Here is a 12,270-nt window from a genome sequence, read left to right on the forward strand (position 1 = left end):
AATAAAGAAGATGTGATACACACACACACACACACACATATATGTATACACAATGGAATATTACTCAGCCATCAAAAAATGAAATCTTTTTTTTTTTTTTAAAGATTTTTTATTTATTTATTCATGAGAGACAGAGAGAGAGAGAGAGAGGCAGAGGGAGAAGCAGGCTCCCAAGGAGCAGAGAGCCCGATGCGGGACTCGATCCCAGGACCCTGGGATCATGACCTGAGCCGAAGGCAGACGCTTAACCATCTGAGCCACCCAGGCGCCCCCCAAAAATGAAATCTTGCCATTTGCAACCATGCAGATGGAACTAGAGGGTATTATGCTAAGTGAAATAAGTCAATCAGAGAAAGACAATTACATGATTTCACTCATATGTGGAATTTAAGAAACAAAACAGAGGAGCATAGAGAAAGGGAGGGAAAAATAAAACAAGACGTAATCAGAGAGGGAGACAAACTATAAGAGACAAGAGACTCTTAACCATAGGAAACAAACTGAGGAATGATGGAGGGGAAAGGGTGGGGGGATGGGGTTAACTGGGTGATAGACATTAATGAAGGCACTTGATGGAATGAGCACTGGGTGTTGTATGCAACTGATGAATCACTGAACTCTACCTCTGAAACTAATAATAAAAAATAAAAATAAATAAAAATAAAAAATAAAATGGAATCAGGGAGGCAGGGGGTGCAGCCTCCATAAACAACAGAAAGAATTATCTTGACAGAAGGACATTTTTTTTTTTAAATATTTTATTTATTTATTTGACAGAGAGAGAGACAGCGAGAGAGGGAACACAAGCAGGGGGAGTGGGAGAGGGAGAAGCAGGCTTCCCGCTGAGCAGGGAGCCTGATGCGGGGCTCGATCCCAGGACACTGGGATCATGACCTGAGCCGAAGGCAGACGCTTAACCGACTGAGCCACCCAGGCGCCCCGAGAAGGACATTTTTAACATAGGAATTTCATCTCCCCCTTTTAAGAAAAACAAGGAAGATCCCTCTCTGCCCCAGCAACAATGCACTAACCTCCCACTTGTAGCCAATGAGAAACCACCACAACCTTAAATTCATGTCCTTCTCCAGTGAATTGTTGCTTAAAACAAAGCTCTTCAGGGACACCTGGGTGACGCAGTTGGTTGAGCATCCCTCTCTTGGTTTTAGCTCAGGTCCTGATCTCAGGGTCATGAGATCAAGCCCTAAGTTGGGCTCTGTGCTCAGTGCGGAGTCTACTTGAGATTCTCTCTCCTTCTCCCTCTGCCCCTCCCACTTGTGTGCCCTCTTTCTCTCTCCCCCAAAATAAATAAATCTTTTAATAAATGAACAAATAAAACAACGCTCTTCAATTTCCTCCTAAAACCTAATAAAAGATGACCTTTCCTTGGTCTCTTCCGACTTCCTATGGTTCCTCATAGCTTGCATGTGCTGAACTGCAGCTCTGCTATTCCTGAATAAACTCATTTTGCTAATAAAATCACTGGCTATTTTATTTTTAAGGTTGACACAACCAAAGTTTGGGCATCTTTTTTTTATTCCCTCCCAAATTAATAAAAAGAAACATCCCTTTGATTTGATGATTCATGGTAGTTCCAGTTAGAGTGGATATTTACCCAGGGACTGTTCAGCTTAAATTTTTGTTGTTGTTGTTAAGCTTAACTTTTGTGTGAAAAGATCCACAACCTCTCTAAGCTTTGGTCATCTAAAACACAGGAATGGCTTGCACTGAGTTTTTGGTGCAGATTAAATGAGACGATTTAAGTAAAACACTTGGCATAGCGCCTGGCGTATAGTAAGCACTCAGTATATGAACCTGTGACCATCGAGGTAAGAAATCTGAGAGAGGATAACACTGTGTGTTACAGCATAGAACAATGTGGGCTTTTCCTCATTCCTCTTAAAACAAGTGCCCGCCTTGCTGCTTAATGCTTCATGACAGTGATTTAAAAACTAGAAAATAAGAATAAAACAAACAAAAATTTAAAAATAAGAGCCATGGGAAAGTGAAAGAAAAAAACAAGCTGGAGTGAAAAGGCAGGTGGTGGGGCACAGACGAGGGTGCGGCACTTTGCAAGAGGCTTCCCCCTCCGTGGGGCACCCCATCTCTATGGAATAAGAGCGGCACCACTCCAAGGCCAAACTTGGCTGAGCCTCTGATTCATTTGGAGCACTTTCTTTTTCATTCCTCCCAGTCACTTTTTTTTTCTTATTTTTGGATGCAAAGATTTCTAGTTAACCAGGCTCCTCAAGGCCCCTGAGGGCTTAAGCATTATCAGCTTCAGTCTCTCCTTCTTCCATAATATCCAGTCCCAGAACATGTTCAATATATGTCTTTACATGTGTGGCTATCCTTATATACAGTGTTGTTTCAGGCATGTGATCATTACATAATACATTTCACTGATCTGCACACTGTAGCCCCAGAACCCTGTGCATCCAGTCCTGTGCTTCCTGGGGCTGCATCCACATCTCATCTCCAATCCCACTGCTGATGAGAACACTAGTCACTTCTCACTCCTTGGCACTGCCAACGAACCCCCTTGCACACACCCTGGGGTCGAGATCTAAAAAAAAAAAAGATTCTAGGGCTCACTCCAGATAGATGGAATCAAAGCCTCTGAGCTGATGGACATGTATGGGAACTCATTGGTGAGTGGACCGAGTGATGAAAATCCTTCCCTGCACTCAGTTGATACGATTCTAGAGAAATCAGGACTCAGAAAATGAAAAGGTTCTGACCCAGCCCAGAGCCTGGCTGTCTGTCCTCTGGCCCATCAGAAGAGAAACTGGGGCTTCACTCCCTGCCACCTGAGGGGCTTTACAAGGCTCTCCCGATGGTGGAAGTTGTTGCCTACTGGGATGAGATCATCAGTCCCCTCTTGCTCTGGCATTTTGTGTCACGTGACCCTCATGAAGGGCAAGGAGACAAGATGGCTTCTCAAGAGCCCTTTGAACACCAACATTCCCGATGTTCTGCCTTTAAAGAATCCCTAGTGAGCTTGCATGCACACTGAAGGTTGCCTTCTAATTTTATGTCACATGAAGTCTAAAGAAAGAGTAATGTGCCAGTACAAATTCGATAGATTGTTCAAACTGTTCTGGGAGACTTTCAGATTCTTTATGACTTGAATTCTCTGGAATCTATCGACTTGAATATGAAACTTCCCTTTTTCCTAGTTTCCCCACCGTGGGTGGTAAATCAAGAGCAACACCTCTTAATTCATCAGATGGAGAGTGTTCAAACCACTGTGATTTCTCCCCCAGCCCTGCCCCCACTGGGATGTGGGGACTTCACTGTCACCACTGCAAAAATAGCCTTTTACTCTACAGATTGCAGAGATTTCTTTAAAAATAAGTAGTCATAGTTAATGGCCAAATATTTGACATTTTCAGCTCTTAGAGAAATGGGCTTAGCAATCTTTAATGATAATAATAATAATTTGGACTATCTCCCCAGCAAATTCTGTACTGCTAGTTACCCTTGCTCTCATTTTGCTTACATTTGTGTAGACAGCCTGGGTGGTGAGGCCTTGGTGTGTTAGGATAACCTTTCACATGCTCTTTCAATCTTCTTCAAGTGTTTCATCATAATGCCATCACTTGAACTGATGTTCCAAGCCTTGGCACCAATCCACCAGAGTCCAAAAAACTGCTGTGAGAGCCATAATAATAATAATTCACATTTTTGTATATATATTATGGCCAACCACTATGATAAGTGCTTTACATACATTTGTCTCATTTAATTCTCACATTACCTTATGGGGACGGTAATGCGTTCCCCAGAAGCAGACCCTGAGATGAAGATTCACATTCAAGTGATTCACTTAGGAAGTGCCCTTAGGTGAGAACAACAAGAGAAAAGAAGGAAGGAGGGAGCTACAAAGCCAAGCAGGGACAATTTCAGGTAGTCCCACCCTTAGCCTGATCCTAAGGCATGCTTGGAGTATAAACTACCCCTCAGGGTTGGCTTCCTTATTCCTGCAATGGTGGTCCAAGGCTAAGTGCCCTGGGCAAGGGAGAGGCAGGGGGTAAGTATAAACCCCTGGCAATTTAAGGCTATCAGCCATTGGAGAATTGAGGGATGTAGCTCCAGAAGCCTGCAGGAAATCCTCCCATGAGAGTCACAGGTGTGGGTTGTTAAAGGTAAGTAGAAGAACACAGAAGTCGTGGACGGAAACTCAGAAAAGTAAGAAGGACTCAAGGGCATCGGGGAGGAGAACAGACTCATCTGCCCGCCAACCTCTATGTTGAAATTCTGAAAAACCATTTGGACAATTTAATGGGCACACTGATGGAAGTTTCATATGCTGGGGAGTAAATATGGATGAAAAGCTTTGCATCCTCTTTCTTCTGTGTCAGAAAGCTACTGAAATCATTTTGAAGACCACCAGTAGATAAATCCATCTGGATTAGCTTGCCAAAATTAGAGAATCTCAAACGTAATCATCCTCCCCAAAATGTACACAAGGACTTATTTGAAAGGACGTCATTGATTTTCCCTACATTGTGCAAAACAAATTTAATAATTATTTACTTGAACCTAAACAAATATCTGCCACACAGCATTTATAGACTCCAGCAATTCTGGAAAAGGCACAGGATAGCAATTCTGATTCTCCCTCGATATCACAATCTTCTCTTCTCCCCACCTCCAAAGATTCAGTCCAGGAGAAATGATCACAGACTAGAGATTTAAGGTAGACTTTTACAATTTTTATATCAATATGAACTGCTTGATTTTCATGGCATTCACTGCCTGATTTTTATTGAGCCTACCATAGGACCTGAGGTAAAGTCGTCACCTACAGCCTAACCATTGGCATCTAGACCTGACTCCGAAGTTTAACAGAGCATTCCTCCAAATGCCCACATGCTAGGCAACCCTTCCTGCTGCAGCCATAGGGCAGTGTCTCCCCCTGGATCATTGTTCTGGTTTTATTCCAACATTCTGCGGGGAAGAAAATGGTTTTATTGATCCATATATCTTCTTACAACTTACCGGGGTGGATGTATGGGAGGGGTAAATATCTGAGCTCATCCCATTGGCATACCTTTTTGTTTTCTTTTTTTCTTTCTTTTTTTTTTTTTTTTTACCTTTTTGTTTTCTGTTCATAGTTTGGGTTGTTTCTGATGGACAGATGTATTGGTAACAGGAGTGGATGATGTCTCTATGTGTGATGGTAATTTTTGTTGAAACTAGCTCTTTCCAAAAAAATGGTATTCATCCTCAGTTTCAATGAGGATGTTCTTATGCATGTCCTGAAGCAAAAATGATTGCATTCATAACCAATTAGGACATATCTCTCCTGTCTTAAAAACACTTGGCATGAGTGAGGCCCTCAGATGACAGCCATGAAAGCATGCTTCTATTGAGAATGTCTTGACCCAAAATCCACCCAGAAAGTCAGGGCCTTCCAGGTTGATGATTATTCCAGATCTCATTTCTCCTAAAACAGATCACCCATTCCCAGCAAAATCTGTAAACAGGGTCCCTTTGATCTTCAAGTCTGAAGGAATGCATTCCAGCTGTCACTTTTCCACCCCCCTTCTCACTTACCCCAAGCCTGATCCCTGCTTCTAGGCCTGGCCCTGTATAAATTCCATTTGCCCCACATCATACCAAAAGCAAGCAGATGATGCAAATGAAGGTCTGGATGCTTTGTGGTGGGTTAGGTGAAAAAGTCGACTTTTCAAGTCCTACAAAGGTTCATATTGAACACCTTGTAACCCCAAATCTCTGGCATCAGAACTGACTTTTTCATCTATCATACTTGTGGGGAAGTATCTTCCTTTCATTCAGTCTTCAAAATTCTTGTACTGCTATGGTGCAAAGTATTTATCTCTTATCTTGGGAAGCCTCATGGATCATATGCTGATTTAGTCTTCCTCCTACCTTGGTAAAGGGTTGATCTGATGATTATTACAAATCATTCCAATTAATCTAGGACTTTTTGAACTACTATGTGCTAAAAATAGTATGTGACTCACTCTATGGCCCCAGAGAGTATCTAGTGTCTGGTTGGACACGCCCAAATAACAACAATAAAATAACAAATGAACATGTCAAAATTAATGCTATAGATCAGGTATAGAAAATAGGCTTAATGTCATCTGCTAATTCAGATCAGTAAAATGAATGATTGTGCTGTGACGTATTCTGAGGCATAATCCAGGCTCCAGGGCAGAGAGTGCTGGGGCTGCTTACCAGTGTCTGACATGACTCTGGGAGAATGAACTAGTAGTAATCATCAAGCCTTATTTATTCCACAAACATTTATTGCACAGATCTAATAAATTGTCTAAGTACCAATATCCCTACATTCCTCTGTGGGAGGCCTGCAGTGGAAACCAACAAACATGTATTTTTACCAGATAAATGCTATGAAGGAAAAAAAGAAGAGGATAGAAAATAATCAATAACAACATTTTAGGGTAAAATGGGTGAAGGTGGTCAACAGATACAAACTTCCGGCTATAAAATAAGTAAGTCCTGGGGATGCTGTGTACAGCATGGTGACTAGCATTAATAATACTGTATTGTACGCAATGGAATATTACTCACCCATCAAAAAGAATGAAATCTTGCCATTTGCGATGACGTGGGTGGAGCTAGAGAGTATTATGCTAAGCGAAATAAGTCAGTTGGAGAAAGACAAATACCATATGTGAAATTTAAGAACCAGACAAAAACAAGCAAAGGGGAAAAAGTGAGAGAGAGAGACAAACCAAGGAACAGACTCTTAACTATAGACAACAAACTGATGGTTACCAGAGGGGAGGTGGGGGGTGGGGTTGGGTGAAATGGGTGATGGGAATTGAGGAGGGCACTTGTGATGAACACCGGGTGTTGTATGGAAGTGTTGAATCACTATGTTGTACACCTGAAACTAATATAATACTGTAGGTTAACTATACTGGAATTTTAAATTAAATTTTAAAAAGTAAAACTAATAATAATAGTATATTGTATATTTTAAAGTTGCCAAGATAGTAGATCTTAAAAGTTTTCAATGCAAGAAAAAAGTTTAGTAACTACGTGTGGTGATGGATGTTAACTAGATTCGTTGAGGTGATCATTTAGCAATACATACAAATATTGAATCACTATGTTATACCCCCAAAACTAATATAATGTTATATGTCAATTGTATCTCAATTTGTTAAAAAATACCATTTTAGACAAAGGTGGTCAGGGAAGTGCTCTCCAAGGAGGTATTATTTAAGCAGAGACTTGAACTAAGTGACTCAGAAATTTGGAAAGAACATGGCTTCACAATGTTTGGAGCATCAGCTACGACCAGGAAGCCAGGAGTAACTAAACAGCTAGGGGTGGAATCATCTGGAGGCAGCTACATTCACATATGGGTGGTTAATGCTGGCACTTGACTAAGACCTCAGCAGGGGTGTTGACTAGGACGCCTACGGGGGGTTTCTTCCACGGCGTCTCTCTGCCTGGGCTTGTTTGGGCTTTCTCACAGGATGGCAGCTGGGTTCCAAGAGTGAGTGTCCCCCGAGAAGAAGGGAGAAGTACATGGCATATTTTTTTATTTAGCCTCGGGAGTCATGTGGTGTCTCTTCTACTATACTCTATTGTTTGAGGCAGTCGAAAGGTCTATGGAAGTTCCAGGGAAGAGAGCACACACTCCAGCACCCAATGGGAGGAGTGTCATGGTCAACGTGTAAGAGCAACCTGTGGGATGGGAGATACTGTTGCTGCCATCTGCCACAACATCCAAGAGTGAGAGCTGGATGGTTTTCCACACCTGCCATTTGACTGGAGGGAGAAAGAGGAGAGAGAGGTGATGAAGCATACTCTACACCCAAAGGGGGAAAAGGGAGTTTTCAGAGCAAGGAGGAAAAGCTCTGTCACCACTTACTTTATTGTTTGACATCTTTCACACGCCAAACTACTGCCAGGGCTGCTGTCTGAACTTTCCTGCCTGACTCCTACATGAACCCATGTTCATGGAACCAACAGGAACTCTCTCCACCTCACCCAAGCTCATCATGATGGCTACCTTGCCAAGAGGCGCAGCCTCCCCGCAAGGCCAGCTATTTTCCTATTGGATCTCCCAGGCAAGAAACAACCTCTTTAAAGGCATGCTCTCTCATTCTCCTCACACAGACTCTCCAGAGAGGGTCTGAACTTTAATGGCCTTTGGTTCAGTGCAAGTTCAAAAAGCAAATATTTCTTCACAAACAACAACAGCAGCAACAACAATCTTCTTTTTCAGTGGAGAACCCAGAGCACCTAAAAGTCAACATGAAACACCACGGGGTGGTGCCAGGGTATCTTGAGTTTTTAAAACTCCCTGGATGGTTGTGATGTGCTCTTTCCTATCTCCCTTCCTGACCACTCCTGCCACTCCTCCCCTGGCCTACTGTGCTCACCCCACGTATCTTCTTGGCGTGCCGTTAGTAGGCCAAGTGTGTTCTTGAGCTATGGTCTTTGCAACTGCTTTTCCCTTCGCCATCAGCTCTTCTATCCCCAGTGACCTGCCTGACTCACCCCTCAATTCCAGAGCCTGCAGCAGGACCATGGAGCTTCCAGAAGCAGCTCTCTCTCCCATCACATGGGCGTCTTTGAGTTTCTCTCCATGTGTGTAACCATCTTCAAGGCCCTGGCAGGACCATCCCAGCTTCAGCTGGAGGAGAAGTCAGCCTCGAAGTCCTGCAATTATACCACCACTGCTCGCTTGCTGTTTTATCATCAGAGCAAAGAAGCAGCGACTCGGCCTCTTCCTTGCCTCCTTCTCTGCAAACAGCCCTTTGATGGTTCCTAGGAAGACTCGTTGTTGTACCTTCGGTCAAACCCTTGGGCCTGGCTGCAACCCCAGCCAGCCTGGGGCCACTTCTCTCTGATTCGAAGGAGGCCAGGTGCCTCTGTCAGAAGCAGCAGCTGCGGGGGTACCAGTGAGGAGCCCCAGGGCAGCAGGGGGAGCCGCAGGAGGGGAGTGCCAGCGAGGAGAAGTGGCTCCCTTCCCCCAGGGTAGCCTGACCAAAAATAGGAGTCCTGTGTCTTTTCGTCAAAATCACCAACTCATAGGTATTCTTGGGCATCTGGCATTATCAAGTTCCAGATGTTCGACTTGCTTGCACAAACTTTAACAAGAACTGATATCCAGACCATTCAAGGGGAATGGAAGCAAGGCAGGCTGTGTCTGAGCCAGGAGCTGGAAAGGATATTCATCCGACAGGTTTCCTGGAACCGTCCCACGGCCAGACTCGCAAATACCTGGAGCCCAAACTCTTTGCAATGGTTTAATGGTCATCTTCATCACCACAGGCACGACCATTTTAGAAGGGAACCCTCAGCTCCTGTCCCTGTTTGAGCAGCATTTTCACATCCCTCTCCATGACGGGGGGGCAACACTTCCTGAGCTCCTCGCCACCCCCTGTTTGCTCCTCCCCTACAGCAGTGACCACATGGTTGATGGGAGACTGACGCTCACCAGACAGGGTTGCTCAGGCTGGTTCATCCTTGCCTCGAGGAAGTGCAGGAAGGGCCAGGACTCTTATATTCCCTGCTAAACAGAGAGAACCTCTGGGTCAGGAGGCCGCCATTTTCTCAGGGGCCTGCCTTCCTTCCTCTGCCAGCCGCAGACAAGTGAGTAGATCCCAAGCCCACCGTGCCACCTGTGTGCCCACTGACAGGGGATAAGGCATGGATCTAAGAAAAAGAAGGCCCTCAGTCGGTCCAAGGCCTTGGACAAGGTCTCCAATCCAACTTCACCGGGAAACCCTGAAATTCAGGATTACTGGGCAGCTGACCCCACTAATAGAGCTGAGACCGTGATCACCTTTTGGCTGCTTTACCTTTTCTCTGCTGGTTAGAACCTGGCTGCAGGGAGACATGACTGTATGACCTCCCCAAGCACACAGCTACTACCTTCTCTTCTTTCCATTCCCTGAGAGCATGGTGCTGCCGCTAACCCTGTTTCAAGGCGAAGAGACGGGGGCTCAGGGAGGAGACGTCACTTACCCGAGGTCACAAAGTCAGTAAGTAGGTGTCAGGAGTAGGACCCCAGTCTGTCTGATTCCTAAATCTACTCTGCAGTGCTCTGCCTTACAGCTTCCCATTTGTTTTACAAACGAGAATGCAGACCCAGAGAGGCTAAAAAGAGCTTCCTGAGCTTCTAGAGTGTCTATACTCGGTGCCAGAGCAGGGACTCTACCTCACTTCAGTTCTCCTTCACTCATTCCATGGGCACCCTCCATTGGCTTGTTTACTGGATTTAGACAAATTTATTCTAAAGTTCTTAAAGATAGATAGCGATGGCCCTTGTGTACCCCCTCAAAAAATTCATAAGGTGAAACCTACCCCCCACCATGGGATGGCATTGGGAGGTGAGGCCTTTAGGAGGCCATGAGGTCATGAGGATGGAGCCCCGTGAATGGGATCAGTGCCCTGCTAGAAGAGACCCCAGAGCGTTCCCAACCGCCCCCCCTCCCCGCCTCGCCTCCCCACCCCCCCCCCACCACCCCCGTCGCATGAGGACACAGAGCAGAGCCAGGAAGGGGTTCTCAGCAGGCAGCCGTCCATGAGCCAGTAGGGGTTCTCAGCGGCCAGCTGTCCATGAGCCAGGAAGGGGTTCTCAGCAGATGAACAATCTGCTGACACCTTGATCACAGACTTCCAGCCTCCACAACCATGAGAAACGAATTTCTGTTTCTAAGCCACCCTGTCTGTGGTATTTTTGTTATAGCAGCCCAAACGGATGAAAATACCATGAGAGCTCTAAAAACAGGAGAAAAAAAAAAGAGGAGATGAATAGCCTTATTGGATATTAAAATATCTAAGGGGCCTTCACAATTCACACGGTTAATACCAGCCCAAAAACAGAGAGAAGAGTGGCCCAGAATAGAAAGTACGGAAATAAACACAAACACAGAGTATGTTGACCCTGTGATTAAAGTTGTGCTTCACACGGGTGGGGAAGGGATGGAATTTTTAATAAATGGTGTTGAGACAATGGACAGCCATTTGAAAAAAAAGAAAAAAGAAAATGCATCTTTACCTCCACATCATTTGTAGCTTCACAGATCTCAGTGTAAAACAAAACAAATATAACCGGGGTGCGTGGGTGGCTCAGTCGTTAAGCGTCTGCCTTCGGCTCAGGTCATGATCCTGGGATCCTGGGATCGAGCCCCTCATTGGGCTCCCTGCTCAGCAGGAAGCCTGCTTCTCCCTCTCACACTCTCCCTGCTTGTGTTGCCTCTCTCGCTGTGTCTCTCTGTCAAATAAATAAAATCTTTTAAAAACAACAACAACAAATATAACCATAGAACTAATTCAAAACTGTGGGTAGATCTGATTCCAATCTTCAGGAAAGAAAAGAAACAATGGAGAGTTTCGATTATTTAAAAAATGAGAGATGTATTTGTGAGGCTCCTGAGGGCCAGAGGGTGTGACCTTCCCCAGCCCACATCGAGTTGGCATAAGCTGCTGAATCTCGGGCCAGGTTCTGTGGCCTTCCACACCCATCTGTCCATGCTGCCCCCTGTAATGTCGGGCGCTTCTGAGAACCCTCTGTTCTCTCCCTAGGTTTGTATCTGCAGACAGTCTCTCACACCTACAAAGCTAGCTTATCACTGTGTCCACAGAGCCAGGTGTCAGGTTCCAGGGTCCTGGGAATGAGATGTGCACCACGTTTCCACCTCACTCGGCTGGCTAAAGCTTAACCTGGGATGGGATCCTGAAGTCATCCAAAGTTTACCAGTGTTGTAATCTGCAGGTACAGGTAACCGATGAGCCCCGAGTCTGGCAGCCTGGGGCTCCGTCTTTGTTCTCGGAAGACGCAGGAGGCAAGTTGGATGCAGTGTGTGTCTGGGCCCCCCTGGTTTAAAAAAACACCTCTTTGGGAGCGAGAACAATGACACAGAAACCTATGCCCTGCCCTCAAGTGCTTTGGCAGCAAATAGGGAAATTAGGAGGGTGGAAGGGAGGAATGCACGCTTGTGGTCGACCGACCACTGGTCTTTCTGGAGGAACCAGTGCAAACCCAGTTGGAGATCCTAGGTCATCGATGCCAGTGTATCTGGCCAGGACAATGCGGAGCTCAGAGAGGGGAGGACCGGGAGCAGAGTGACCCAGACTCCACACCGCCAAGGCAGAGGGCAAGTGAAAGAGTCTTGCCCAAGTGCCCCTCACAGTGTGTCCCCAACCCCTCCCCAAACACATATTCTATATGCAGGACTTCCTGTAGACTGTAGCGGACGGCCGGCTGCTCAAGCCCTCCCGGCTCACAGCAGACCCTGTGGTCTGCAT

The 12,270-nt window shown here is 45.4% G+C and overlaps 1 protein-coding gene across 1 annotated transcript in view; it reads right to left on the bottom strand.

Moving 5' to 3' along the window:
- Positions 1–3,508: 3,508 nt before the first annotated feature.
- Positions 3,509–12,270, bottom strand: part of CDK1 (cyclin dependent kinase 1) — an 83,515-nt gene continuing 74,753 nt past the window's right edge. Inside the window, exon 8 of the mRNA XM_081824211.1 lies at positions 3,509–3,651. Within this exon, the coding sequence (XP_081680337.1) occupies positions 3,538–3,651 (114 nt within the window). The 3' untranslated portion in view covers positions 3,509–3,537. The remainder of the gene's footprint in view (positions 3,652–12,270) is intronic.

The sequence above is a fragment of the Leptonychotes weddellii genome, chromosome 6 (assembly GCF_054177405.1).
Source record: "Leptonychotes weddellii isolate Sample4059 chromosome 6, ASM5417740v2, whole genome shotgun sequence".
Classification (NCBI taxonomy): domain Eukaryota; kingdom Metazoa; phylum Chordata; class Mammalia; order Carnivora; family Phocidae; genus Leptonychotes; species Leptonychotes weddellii.